Source organism: Jaculus jaculus, chromosome 12 (genome assembly GCF_020740685.1).
Source record: "Jaculus jaculus isolate mJacJac1 chromosome 12, mJacJac1.mat.Y.cur, whole genome shotgun sequence".
Taxonomy (NCBI): Eukaryota; Metazoa; Chordata; class Mammalia; order Rodentia; family Dipodidae; genus Jaculus; species Jaculus jaculus.
In genome coordinates this window covers 11,994,069-12,007,761 of record NC_059113.1, presented here as the reverse complement: position 1 = coordinate 12,007,761, position 13,693 = coordinate 11,994,069, and the positions used below count along the sequence as shown (strand labels likewise).

The 13,693-nt window shown below is 49.8% G+C and overlaps 1 protein-coding gene across 3 annotated transcripts; it reads right to left on the bottom strand.

Annotated features, from left to right (window-relative positions):
• Nucleotides 1-787: 787 nt before the first annotated feature.
• Sftpc (surfactant protein C) lies at nt 788-3,613 on the bottom strand. 3 transcript variants are annotated; one of them, XM_004669676.2, is made up of 5 exons: nt 3,572-3,613; nt 2,059-2,217; nt 1,586-1,708; nt 1,255-1,367; nt 788-941 (listed from the first exon to the last, which is right to left on the bottom strand). In XM_004669676.2, the coding sequence occupies exons 1-5, from the start codon at nt 3,611-3,613 to the stop codon at nt 788-790; spliced, it is 591 nt and encodes a 196-aa protein (XP_004669733.1). The 3 variants fall into 3 exon arrangements, with proteins under 3 accessions (XP_004669733.1, XP_004669734.1, XP_044987734.1); XM_004669677.2 differs by having other exon boundaries at nt 788-925; nt 1,257-1,367; XM_045131799.1 differs by lacking the exon at nt 2,059-2,217.
• Between the last annotated feature and the right edge of the window lie 10,080 nt (nt 3,614-13,693).

Here is a 13,693-nt window from a genome sequence, read left to right as displayed (position 1 = left end):
GCTGTCAAGTCGCTCGCCGCGTGCCTCCAGCTTGGGGCTCTGGGGTCTTGGGCGACGATCGTCCACCTCCCAGCCGGGAGTCCCGCTCTCAGAACCCGCTTCTCTTCCCGTCTCGTCTCGCAGTCTCTCGGGCTTGCTGTCTCTCTCACTCGTCTCTTAATCCAGGTCCCTCCCTCGGGGGTACGCCGCTGGAGGGCGCCTAACGCCCGTGGAAGGATGGCATCCCGGTCCTGTGTCCCCCCCCAACCCCCAGCCCCGTCCCCAACCCTCCTTCTGCACTACGTAGGGTGGACCAAACGCGCAGCACTCTGGAACAGAGGGGACGAGGCGCCTCTGCTTCCCCAAGACCCTCCCCTTCTACCTACGGTACCCACCGGGAGGGGCACTAAGCAGGTGCAGGAAGATGAATTTCCATTTTTTTCTTAATCATGCTGCTTTATTCTTTTGTGATAGGAGCCACCCCCGTCCCTCGACAAAATGAAGCCATTTCTCCTCTGCTGGTACCCCTCCTCCGCCCCCCAACTCCAGTTCCAGAGCAGCTCCCTGCCTGGCTTCAAAAGACCCTTTGCTGCGGATCTCTCCAGTCCCTCTGGGGCTTCCGTGGATCCTATAAAGCAAAGGACTGCTGTTTGTCACCTGAGGGAGAGGAACTGGGACTGCTACCTGCCTGCCTGCTGTGTGGGCAGTGCCTGTGAGCCCTTCCATCCCCTGCCCAGACCGCTGGCTTCTGGAGGGGGTTGCCCAGTGCACAGTCAGTTTATGGGGTACCTTGCTCACCTGAGGCATCCTACAGGTAGTAGAGAGGCAGCTCTCCACACAAAGTTCTCACAGCAAGGCCCAGGAAAGCGAGGTCTCCGGAAGGCTCTGAGCCTGCCTCGTGCCCTTCTTCCTGCCCAAGCTTAGAGGCAGGTGCCTCCGGCTTGACCTGGCGAGAGGACCTACTTTGAAGTCTGGGAAGTGAGTTCCAGTCTCACCTGCAGTCCTTACTGTGGGACCGCAGGCCAGCAAAGCAATCTCGCTGAGCTCCAGTTTCCTCAGCAGTGGGGGGGGGGGGTGCTGGAGTCAGGAGCCCACAGGTGGTGTGTGGGCTCAGCCACCGCTATCAGCTGTGCAGTGAGTGGGCTGAGAATGGGTGGGGAAGGTGTGACACAGGTAAGTGGAGAGAGGAGCACACACCTGTCAGCTCAGGAGCAGCAGTGTTTTGCAAAGGGCACACTACCCGTCGTGTCAAACACTCCTTTCACCCTCACGCGCACCTGAAAGTTCTGGAATTTCCTAGTGAGAGCCTCAAGACTGGGGATGCTGTCCGGAGCCATCTTCATGATGTAGCAGTAGGTTCCTGGGGCTGGCTTGTAGGCGGTCAGGAGCTGGGCATGGGGCACTTGAGGTTATTCAGGAAGATCCCTGTCTTGCTCCACTCCCCCGCCCTGATCCACAACTAGCTCCCTCAGGGTTGGCCGTGGGGAGACACACTCAGACATCCCAGGAGAGGCAAATAGACCAAGGGACAGGTGAGATATGGGATATGAAATAACACAGCCAGGTGACCTCAGCAGTCTTGTCCCCCAGAGCAAGAGGTACCCACCCGCTGGTAGTCATACACAATGATGCCGTTGGAGCCAATGGAGAAGGTGGCAGTGGAATCCGCATGCTCGCCGAGGGCCAGGCGTTTCTGGGCCTCTGGTGCCCCAATGCTCATCTCAAGGACCTAGGAGGATGTCATGCATTCTGACATTTCTCTTTGTCTTACCAGCCCCTCGGTACTTAGATCCACCCTTGGTCTTTTTTTTTTTTTTTTTTAACTCAAATACTTGTTTCCTAAGATGTCAAGGAGACCAAGCAGAATAGGTTGTCACACTATGTACAGAGGGAGCGAGGGTCTAGTGAAAAAGTCTTGGCCAGATTTCCATCCCATCTCTGCTTCTGTCCTCCCAAGCTATGCCCTCGCCCGCCTCTCCTCTCTATTCCCCATGAACAAGCTTGCCATTTGCCAGTCTCACCCAGCTCTCTGCCTGACAACCCTCGTGCCCACTGCCTGCCCAACGCAGGCATGCTCACCATCTCGGTATGCTTCTGACTCATGTGAAGACCCATGAGCAGGGCCCCCACGATCACCACGACGACAAGGACCACCACCACCACCACGATGAGAAGGCGCTTGAGATGCAGCGGGCAGCAGGGGATACGGAACTGGCCCCTGGGAGCTGCAGAGTAGTCCTGACAGAGCCGGACGGGCAGGGAGACAAGCCGCAGGTCAGAAGGATGTCCTCTCCCTGCACAAGCTAGACATTCTCCCATGCTCTCCCAGGGCTAGACAGTCGACACTCCGGGTGTGTGTGGCTATGGCAGCTTCTTGGAGTAAGTAGCCTGGGTTCCAACAAACCCAGAGTTGCTTAGAAGTTTAGAAGCAAAGTCCAGATTTGGAGAGACCCCAGAGAACCTTTCACCAATTTCACCTCCTTCCGTCTTCCAGGGATCCCTGCTATCCCGGCCTGGGACAGCCTGTGCGTTTCCCTAAAGGAGCTGTGCTACCCCATCTTGATACTCTATTTCTTCCTGCTGTGCCTTCCTCCTCCACTTCATGAGCTCCTGTTTATTCTTCCCAACACAGTTCACGTGTCATTTTCGTTTCTGTCTCTTTCTCGTTTGTTTATTTTTATTTGAGAGAGAATCAGTGGGACAGGGCCGCAGCCACTGCAATCGAACACTGGGTGCTTGTGCTGCCTACTGGGCATGTGCGACATTGCACGTGCCTCACCTTTGTGTGTCTGCCTTACGTGGGATCTGGAGAGTAGAACATGGGTCCTTAGGCTTCAAAGGCAAGCACCTTAATGGCTAATCTATCTTTCCAGCCCTCTCCCTTAAAAAAAAAAAAAAAAAAAAAAAGTCATAGTCTCTGGCCCAGGTTGGCCTCAACTCCCTAAGTAGTTAAGGATAACCTTAAACTTCTGATCCTCCCGGTTCTATCACCAGATGGTATGTACCACCAGACCTGCTTTAGACGGCGGAGGAAATCCAACCCAGGACTTGTGCATGCTAGGCAAGAGCTTTACCAACTGAGCGACATCCCCAGATCCACGTGTTGATGTTTCTGTGATGCGACCTCCTGCGTACTTAGTGGCTCCATCCCAGTGGTCTTCTCTTCACAGCACTTTGAGTTGACGTCTGTGGTGGCTGTCAACTCTGTAGCTCTGGGAGTCGTGCATACTATATCTTTTTTTTTTAAATTTTTTGTTTTCTTAAGGTAGGGTCTCGCTGTAGCTTAGGCTGACCTAGAATTCCCTAAGTAGTCTCGGGGTGGCCTTGAACTCATGGCGATCCTCCTACCTCTGCCTCCCAGTGCTGGGATTAAAGGCGTGCGCCACGACACCCGGCTCATGCATACTGTATCTTCACTAGGGACTCTGTCCTAGAAGCCTTAGCGTCCCCCTTCCCATCCTAATATCACTATCCTAGGCTAGTTGGATGAATAAAATCTGATAAGGAAATAAGCCAAGGAAGGATGGAGCAGGCAGGTCCCAGTGCACACACGCGCACACACACACACACACACACACACACACACACTCACCGGTGGACTCTCCATCAAGACTTCTTTGCTACCCACGTCCATCTTGCAGCGGACCTCCTGTCCTCATTTCCCTGAGGTGACCAGTGGCTTATATGTATCATCAGGCGGAGGGGACAGAATACGACAGGGTCCTCTGTCTTCCAGCCAAGTCCTTGGCTTTGAAATTTGTTTGTTCCTGGCCCTCGAGAACCCAGGACCTGATAAGCTAGCTGCAAGAGCCCCCAAGGGTCCTTGGCCCAGGCACATGAGTCCTCTTGGCCCCGGCAAAAACAAACTTGGGTGAGCTGAACAAACTTACCCTTAGGCTGCCTGCTCCTCTCACCGTGGGTGTCTTCCTGGCATGCCTGCCTCTCCTGCTGGCACCTGCCCCTACAGCCCCGTGGCTTCCCTGCCAGGCCAAACCTCTCTAATGGCGGCCAACGGTCTGGTCGTCCCATTTCCTAAGGGAAGTTCCCCAAGCATAGGCCTGAACTTCACTTAGGGGGCCAAGGACAGTGCTGGTAGACCCAGGGGGAGCTCGACGGGAGAAGTAGGGGCTGGAGCAGCTTTGGGGGGGGGCGTTCCATGAGTGTGTGTTTCTCAGATAAGGTCAGACTCCTCTTCACCTTGTCTCACCTCCTCCCACACGTTCCATACCTAACCTCAGATTTCCTCTAGTCACTCTTTTCGTAATTCTGGAAACGCTGACCCCACTGGTGGGAAACTCTTACTCATGGGTGGTTTTTCATTCTTTGCTCCAGGCCCCTCTGTAAGCTGAAGGCACATTGCATGCCTGGCACTACTTTTTCATTTTAATTCAATTCTAGCCTCAAACCTAGGGTCTCAAGCATAAGCATTCTACCACTAGGCTATGATCCTTAGTCCCTGACATCACTTGCTTGGGCCAGAAAGACTTCTTCAGGGCTGGATGTGACCCTAATCTTCCTGACCTTGAATCACCCCACTTGTTTCCTTCCCTCTACCACCCTTCCCACACTTCTGGGATTTTTTTTTCTCAATTTTTATTAACATTTTCCATGATTATAAAAAGTATCCCATGGTAATACCCCCCTCTCCCCCTACTTTCCCCTTTCAAATTCCATTCTCCATCACATCCCCTCCCCATCTCCATCAGTCTCTCTTTTATTTTGATGTCATGATCTTTTCCTCCTCTTATGATGGTCTTGTGTAGGTAGTGTCAGGCACTGTGAGGTCATGGATATCCAGGCCATTTTATGTCTGGAGGGAGCATGTTGTAAGGAGTCCTACCCTTCCTTTGGCTCTTACATTCTTTCCACCACCTTTTCTGCATTAGACTCTGAGCCTTGGAAGGTGTGATTGAGATGCTACTCAGTACTCCAGCCACTTCTTTGCAGCACTATGATACCTTCTGAGTCGTCCCAAAGTCACTGCCATCTGAAAAGAGAAGATTCTCTACCCAAAGTGAGAGTAGCATTAATATAAGGATATGAATATTAAGAAAAGTGCTTACTGGGCAGTTTGATAAGCATACTATATACATTTTTCCAGACATCAGCAGATGTTACACCCTAGGGCTCATGACTACCCCCGTTTTAGGTTTTCAGTATCAGGGATGTGTTTCCCCCCATGGAGTGGGCCTCCAGTCCAGTTGGAGGGCAGTTGGTTTCCACCATGACAGACTGGGATTTTTTTTTTTATATCTTCAGACCCTAAATGTGCCCTAAGAATGCTATGCACCCAATTCTATCCACTTTGTGGAGCTTCTCCTCCCCCTTTCCCTCCCTCACATCCTTCCCCAAAGTCGCTTAATGCTGTTTGAGGTACTAAGTCACATCTAGCAGTGATTTGAGTATTAGCCACAGCCTTTCTCTCCAGCTCCCTTTTACTTGCTGGCTAGGTGGTCTCTGCCTCAAAAAAAAAAAAAAATCCTTGCATCCCTCAACTGTCATGAATGTGCAATCCAGAGCCCCACCGCCCTCTCTCTGTCCTGACGCCCTTGTCCTCCCAAACAGCTCAGTATCCCCTAGATGGCTTCCAGCACTCCTCACGGAGACAAAATTCACAGATAATCAAGTTTCACATAAAAAGGTATATAACAGGAGCTAGAGAGATGGCTTAGCCATTAAGGCGTTTGCCTGCAAAGCCTAAGGATTCAGGTTCAACTCCTGGTATCCACGTAAAGCCGGATGCACATGATGGCACGTGAATCTGGAGTTTGCAGTGGCCAGAGGCCCTGGCACGCCCATTCTCTCTCTTTCTGGCTTTGGTACTGGGGAATCAAGCCTCGAACCGGGGTCCTTAGGCTTCACAGGCAAGCCCTTTATTGCTAAGCTATCTCTCCAGCCCTCTCTTCTGTTTTGATGCCATCGTTTTCCCCTCCTATTATGCAGGTCTTGTGTAGGAAGCATAAAGGTACTGTGAGGTCATGGGTGCTACTCTGTCTGGAAGACAGTTTTGCAACTCGCTTCTCCCCTTCCTTTGGTTCTTATACTCTTTCCATTACCTCTTTGCAATGGTCCCTGGGCCTTGGAGAGTGTCATAGAGATGTCTGATGTAGTGCTGAGCACTCCACTGTTATTTCTTCTCAGCACTTTGATGAATTTTGAGTCTCTTCTGTGGTCACCACCATCTGAAAAAAGAAGCTTCTCTAACCGAGTGAGAGTGGCATTAATATACATGGACATAAATAGAAGTATTTAGAGGCAAATTGGTGGGTATAATATATCCATTTAGCCAGACAACAGTAGTAAGTTTCCCCTCTAGGGCTTGTGACCTCTCCAGCCTCAGGCTTTTGACTAGGTTTTTAGTACTAGGCATGAGTTCCCTCCCATGGAGCAGGCCTCAAGTCCAGCCAGAGAGACGTTAGTTTCCCCCTATAGCAGACACGCCACCATTGAACCAGTTTGTACATCTAGCCTGGCAAGCCAGCCATAAAGCTTGCAGGGTCCTCTGCTGATTAAGACCATTGATGGCTTTTCTTCCCAAAAGGCTGCATAGGTTCTTCCAGCATCCTGACGGCTAATCTACAGGGAGGAGGCTTCCAGCTTAGCCCCAGCTTGGTTTCTCAGTGACCTGCAGCCCAAGCATGTGGAGTTTTTAGCAATAGGGTCTCACCCTCTAGTTCTGGTGGGCCTTGGCAATAGCCTGTAATGTTTGGGGGCATCAGGGACCTCTCTGGCCAACAACTCATTGGAAGGTATCCCACCCCTGGCACTGAAATTTTTCTTTATTTTTTTTTGGAGGGGGGGTCAAGGGTTCAAGGTAGGGTCTCAATGTAACTCAGGCTGATCTGGAATTCACTATGTAGTCTCAGGGTAGCCTCAAACTCATGGCGATCTTCCTACCTCTGCCTCCTAAGTGCTGGGATTAAAGGCGCGCGTCACCACACCCCGCTGAAATTTTTCTTGTAACAATCTATGGTTTCTGTGCACAGCATTATCCAACTCTACAGGGTGCTTCTGCCCAAATTTTTTATTTTATTTTATTTTTTTGTTTTTGATTTGTTTTCCAAGGTAGGGTCTTGCTCTAACCCAGACTGACCTGGAATTCACTATGTAGTCTCAGGGTAACTTCGAACTCATGGTGATCCTCCTACCTCTGCTTCCCAAGTGGTGCTGGGATTAAAGGCCCAAACTCTTTTTTAACACATACATTATTTAGCTAGTGAAGAGGCATAGCTTCTTCATAATATCAATAATTTTGATTCACCCCTCTTTTACCATCTTCTGTCCTCCATCACCTCCCTTCACCCCACTTATATCATTGCCCCCTAGTATTCTCTCATTCTCCTTCTCTCTCTTTCTGCCTGTTTCTCTGTCTCTCAAAAATAAAGTATAGTCCTGGTGCACCCATTCTCTATCTGCCTCTTCCTCTTTCAAATAAATAAATATTTAAAAAGGTAAAACACTCTACCTTTTTAGAGCTATAAATTCCTTTTGAGCTTGTAAAAGATGAAGACTTTAATCTTTCTTGACTGCAAAACTTTTTAGAAGACTTCCTAGATGTGTCATTTAGTTATATAAATGTAAAACAAACTTGTTATGGAAAAAAGTATTATAATGATAATAATAATAATAAAGAAACTAGGATCCACATATGAGAGAGAACATGTGACATTTGCCTTTCTAAGCCTGTTACCTCACTTAGTATAATCCTTTCCAGATCTATCCACTTTCCTGCAAATTTCATTTCTTTCTTTACAGTTGAATAAAACTCTATTGTGCAAATATGTCACATCTTATTATCCATTCATCAGTTGATGGCTATCTAGGCTGGTTCTGTTTCCTAGCTATTGTGAATAGAGCATCAATAAATGTGGATGAGCAAGTAGCTCTATCATAATGAGTAAGTCCTTAAGGGATATGCCAAGGAGTGGTATAGTTGGGTCATACGGTAAGTCTACTTTTAGCTATCTCAGGAGCCTCCACACTGATTTTCACAATGGTTGTACCAGTTTACATTCTCATCAACAATGGAGAAAGGTTCTTCTTTCCCCACATCCTCATCATCATTTATTGTTATTTGATTTCTCTTTTTAAAATTATTTATTTATTTGAGAAGGGAGAGTATGGGGGTACCAGGGTCTCCTGCTGCTGCAAACACGAACTCCAGATGCATGTACCACTTTGTGCATCTAGCTTTACATGGGTACTGGGGAATCAAGCCCAGGCCATCAGCCCTTGTAAGCAAATAACTTTAACCCCTGAGCTCTCATTTGATTACTTGATAGTAGCCATTCGGACAGGAGGGAAGTGAAATCTCAAAGCAGTTTTAATTTGCATTTATCTGGTGGCTAAGGATGTAGAACATGTTTTTAGATGCTTATTTGCCATTTGTGTTGCCACATTTTTATACTAAACTTTTTTAAAAGACATTTTTATTTTTATTTATTTATTTATCAGAGACAGAGAGAGAGAGAGAGTGAAAATGGGCACGCCAGGGCCTCCAGCCACTACAAATGAACTCCAGACACATGTGCCACCATGCGCCTCTGGCTTATGTGAGACCTGGAGAATCGCACCGGGGTCCTTAGGCTTCGCAGGCAAATGCCTTAACCACTAAGCCATCTCTCCAGCCCTATTTCCACTTCCACTTTTTTTTGTAATTTTTTTTAATGAGAGAGAGAGAATTGCACACCAAGACCCCCAGCCACTGAAATCAAACTCCAGATGCATACGCCACGTTGTGCCCGTGGGCCGCCTTGTGAGCTTGTGTCACCTTGTGCATCTGGCTTATGTGGGACCTGGAGAGCTGAATGTAGGTCTTTAGGCTTCACAGGAAAGTGCTTTAACCACTGGGCCACCTCTCAAGCCCTCCGCTTTGTGTTTTTTTTGTTGTTTTTTTTTTTTTTTGAGAGCGACAGACACAGAGAGAAAGACAGATAGAGGGGGAAAGAGAGGGAATGGGCGAGCCAGGGCTTCCAGCCTCTGCAAACGAACTCCAGAAGCGTGCGCCCCCTTGTGCATCTGGCTAATGTGGGACCTGGGGAACCGAGCCTCGAACCGGGGTCCTTAGGCTTCACAGGCAAGCGCTTAACCGCTAAGCCATCTCTCCAGCCCCCTCCACTTTGTTTTTTAGACGAGGTCTGTCACTGAACCTGGAGCTCACCAACGGGACCAGACGAGCAGCGAGTCCCAGGTGTTCTCCCATCTCTGTCTCCCCAGCGTTGGGATTACAGGTGCATACCACCATACCTAGCTTTTTATGTGGCTGCTAGGGATCCAAACTCAGATCCTCACGTTTTACCGTGTGACCCATCTCCCCAGACCCCATATACTCTAAATCATATCTAAATGACTTATAAATATAATGCAAATTATATGGAAATAGTTGTAAAGCTATGTTGTTTAGGGAATAATGACAAAAAGTCTACATGCTCAGTACAGAAGCAATTCTCCCCCTTCTCAATTAATTTCTGTCTGTGGGGGGTTATTGCTATTGTTGGTTGTTTCTAGTAAATATTTATTTGTTGTTTATTTACACTGTGTGCACATGTGTGTGTATGGCCACCCCAGGGAGTCTTGCCACTACCAAGGAATACCAGACCCTTGTGACACTTTCTGCACCTGGCTTTACGTGGATGGCTCGGGAATGGACCCTGAGCCAGCCAACTTAGTAAGCAAGGATCTCTAACTGCTGAGCCATTTCCAAGCCGCTGTTTTTCTTAATATTTTATTTATTTATTAAATATTTTATTTATTTATTTATTTGAGAGAAAGAGGAAGAGGCAGATGGAGAGAGAGAGAATGGGAACACCAGCACCTCTAGCCACTGCAAATGAATTGCAGATGCATGTGCCCCCTTGTGCATCTGTCTTACGGGAGTCCTGGGGAATCGAACCAGGGTCCTTAGGCTTCACAGGCAAATGCCTTAACCACTAAGCCATTTCCCCAGCCTTAAAAAAATAATTTGTTCATTTATTTGTGATAGAGAGAGGGGGAAAGAGGCAGATAGAGAGAGTGTTATTTATTTATTCATTCATTCATGAGAGAGAGAGAGATAACAGGCACGCCAGGGCCTCCAGGCACTGCAAAAGAAGTCCAGACACATGCGCCACCTTGTGCATCTGGCTTATGCGGGTACTGGGGATTCAAGCTTGGGTCCTTAGGCTTTGCAGGCGAGCTCCTTAACCACTAAGCCATCGCTTTAGCCCCTGTCTTTTTTTTTTTTTTTCTCTCTTTTTTTCTGAGACCGAGTCCCATTCTGTAGCCCAGACTGGCCTGCTACTGGAAGTTCTCCTGCTTTAGCCTCGAGAGTGCTGGGATTACAGGCATGAGCCGCCACACCTGACTCCATCTACTTTTGCTTGTATTGGTTGATGCAAAACCCATGGATACAGATAGCCGACTGTACTGTAACTTTGAAATCTCGTCCTGCTTCCTGTCCCTTGCCCTTCACATCTTGTCCTTTTCTTTTGGTCATGAGTTTCCCCCTCTTCTCTAAGACCTGGCAGGAACCCCTGTCCCCAGAGGGTCCCCTCTTCAGCTGGAGGGCCTCAGCCTCGAGGTTGTCCAGCACCGTGGCATTTGAGCTGAGAGCTCCTAAGAGAAGCTGAAAAGAGGAGAGAAGGAAGGAACTGTTTGCTCCCACCACCCTCCTCACCCCTCAACTGCCCCTTTAAATATTTGCCTAGGCCTCCTGCAAGCTCAGCACAGTACCCTAGGATGAGTGGGAGAAAGGGGGGCTGCGTGAGGGGGCGGAGGGGGAAGCCAGTGTCCTCTCCCCTTGGCCTCAGCTGTGTGCAGGTGACAGATGTAGGAGACAGCCTGCCTGCACTATCCACCCCTGCCGGGCCCCCAGGCTCTTTCTCCCACCCCCTGGTTGTCCTGGTAACCTTGGGATTGATGGCTGATTCACACACACTGGGCCAGTGCCAGGTGGGCAGCCAGCCAGCGGGAGAGCCAAGGAAAGCTGCAGGCATCTCGGGGTCCCTGTGGGCATCTCAGGAGGCCGTAGCGTCCAGCGGTGGGATTTGCTCTGAGCAGGTGCCTTGCTGTTATTACTAGGTGTGGACACCTCTGTTTTCTCTCAGGTCCTCACGTCTCCCCTGAGGGGACCCTTGGGCTGGGTTCTTGTAGCTTTGTGGCTTTTTTTTTTTTTTTTTTGCTTTCTTTTTTTTTTTGTCTCTTTGGGGGCTAGACAAGGATGCCATCAAGTTTTATTAAGTGAAGTTCATGTGCTGCCCCCCTCCCCACCTTTGTAGAGTACTTGCTTCTTTGGGAGGGAAAGAAAGAGGGCCCTACATGGCCTGCAACCTGAGCCCCAAACCAGCCTTGGGTTACAGCCTTCTCCCTTAGTGGTCTTCCCAAAGCCAATACCCCCTCTAAATGTCATTCACCCTAAAATAAAAAGGTCTAATGACACCTACTTTGTGACCTCCCCCCCCCCTCGGCTCACAATGCCCCCCTCCTTTGAAGTTCTTTTATTTATTGTCTGGCCCAACTTTTCTGCCTCTTTTTTTTTTAATTTATTTTTTTTAATTAATTAATTTTTTTTTTTTTTGAGAGTGACAGACACAGAGAGAAAGACAGATAGAGGGAGAGAGAGAGAATGGGCGCGCCAGGGCTTCCAGCCTCTGCAAATGAACTCCAGACGCGTGCGCCCCCTTGTGCATCTGGCTAACGTGGGACCTGGGGAACCGAGCCTCGAACCGGGGTCCTTAAGCTTCACAGGCAAGCGCTTAACCGCTAAGCCATCTCTCCAGCCCCTTTTCTGCCTCTTAACACACATGTTCACTCGAATCAGTCACCCTCTCTTCCCAACCACGTTGCCCTCCTGGGAGGGAAAGTAGCACAATTTCTTCTGATTTTGTGATCCTGTCACAGAGCAAGGAGCATGCTCACAACCCCACATAATTATATGCAATGATAACATTGTCACAAGGACGCTGGGAAGTCCCTAATTTGTTCTTTTGGTGTGTGAGGTTCTGCTTTTCTGGGCTTTATATGTTCATCTACGAAATGGGACCACTGCCATCTGCCTTGTCCATCTCCCTAAGCTGTCCCAAGGATCTCATGACATCACAGATGTGAAAGTCCAGTTGTTGTCATTGTCTATTTCACCCCCCAGGGCACCTCTCACTAGCTAAGCCTAGGACCCAAACCCCTCCCCTTGTCTCTGGATTGCCCTCTGTGACAACTGCGGGCGATGGACAGCCCCACAGTGGTAACTCCGTCTGTGTGTGTCTCTCCCTTTTTCTCCTTCCAACCCCTCAGCTGCACGGGTTGGGACAAGATTCACTCTGCCCTTTGTGTGCTGGGCAGAGCCGTGCCAGGGACGGGTGCTGACGGGTCGCCCAGCTGTCTCAGTCACCGTCCCCACCCCCAATGCCTCCCTTCCTTTGAGCTGGCATGCAGAGGACTGCCCAGGCAGCCAGACCCACAGAGGCTAGTTAGTGGGTGTCAAAAGGCAGGGTAGTCCTGGCTGGGAAAAGGGGAACTAAAAGCAGATTTCTCTGCTGGCAGAGGCTGGGACAAGTGGGATCGTTTTATCTTTGTTTGATTTGTTTCGTTAGACAGGGTCTCACTATGTGTGACGGTTTGAATGTGTACCCCTACACTCTGAGGTGTTTTATTAAGGCTTGTCTCCATCCAGCCACCTGGCTGGAGGAGGTGTCACTAGGGGCGGGTCCTGGGGTCCAGCCTTAAGGTGTGTTTGGGGCGGATCTGATTTCCAGGCCAAAGGTATGCAAGAGGTCTGAGCAGCTGCTCTGTGTGTGTGTGTGTGTGTGTGTGTGTGTGTGTGTGTGTGTGTGTGTGTGTTTCTTGCTGCAGTGTCTCTGTCTGGTTGGATTTGTGGAAGCAGCTTCTCCCGCCACTGATGAAACTTCCCCTTGGATCTGTAAGCATGAAGTAAATCCCTTCCTCACCTAAGCTGTGTCTGGTTTGGATAGTCGTTCCCGCAATGTGAAGCTGACTGAAACACTATGTAGTCCAGGCTGTCTTTGAACTTGATGCTCTCTCGCCTCAGCCTCGTTCTAGAGTGCCGGAATCACAGGTGTGTGCCACTACACCTGGCTCACACACCTTTTTCAATGAAAGTGTGTGTGTGTGTTGCCAAAAAGTTGGAAGGAAGAGTGTCACTGTTTTACATCTTTTTTTTTTTTTTTTAGTTTGGGGACTTCATAAACAACATTATCATGTAGCCTCTGGAAAATTCCAGGACACTCTCATGAGAGCAGGAAAGCGAAGAAGACAAACGGTGTCTTCTCTTTAAGTAAAATACGCTGTCCTTGGAGATTCCATGGAAGGGTCTCAAGTAGCCACGGGTTCCCAGAGCCACCCTTGAGCTTCCAAACTCTGCCTCTCAGGCTAACCTGGAAGTGTGTCACTTATGACACGATCCTGAATTCTATGTCCCCTTACAGCCACGACATGCCCACAGGCACACGGATCCCGGGCACACACACACACACCCAGCCCCCACGTGCGCACACTCTTGCCCGATGCACGGATGCACACGGATACTTACACAAATGCACTCGGGCAGCCTGCCCTTGGGTTGGGGTGGGGGGTGCAGGCACACACGCAGGTGGCTGCAGAGACGTAGGGAACACTGCGGCTGGTTGTGTGCCACCGCGCCTCGGGCTGCCCGGGCCGGCGGGCGTGGGCCTCCCCGCTCCGCCCCCGCGCGCGCCCCCGCCGCCCGCGCCGCAGTCCTCCC

Bases quoted from the DNA above. Each gene is read 5' to 3' on its own strand.
- Sftpc (XM_004669676.2), bottom strand. From the start codon at position 3,613: ATGGACGTGGGTAGCAAAGAAGTCTTGATGGAGAGTCCACCG. The intron at 1,709-2,058 runs GTGAGCATGCCT...ACATCCTCCTAG, and splicing joins GTCAGAAGCATACCGAGATG to GTCCTTGAGATGAGCATTGG. The intron at 1,368-1,585 runs GTGGGTACCTCT...CCCCATGCCCAG, and splicing joins TTGTGTATGACTACCAGCGG to CTCCTGACCGCCTACAAGCC.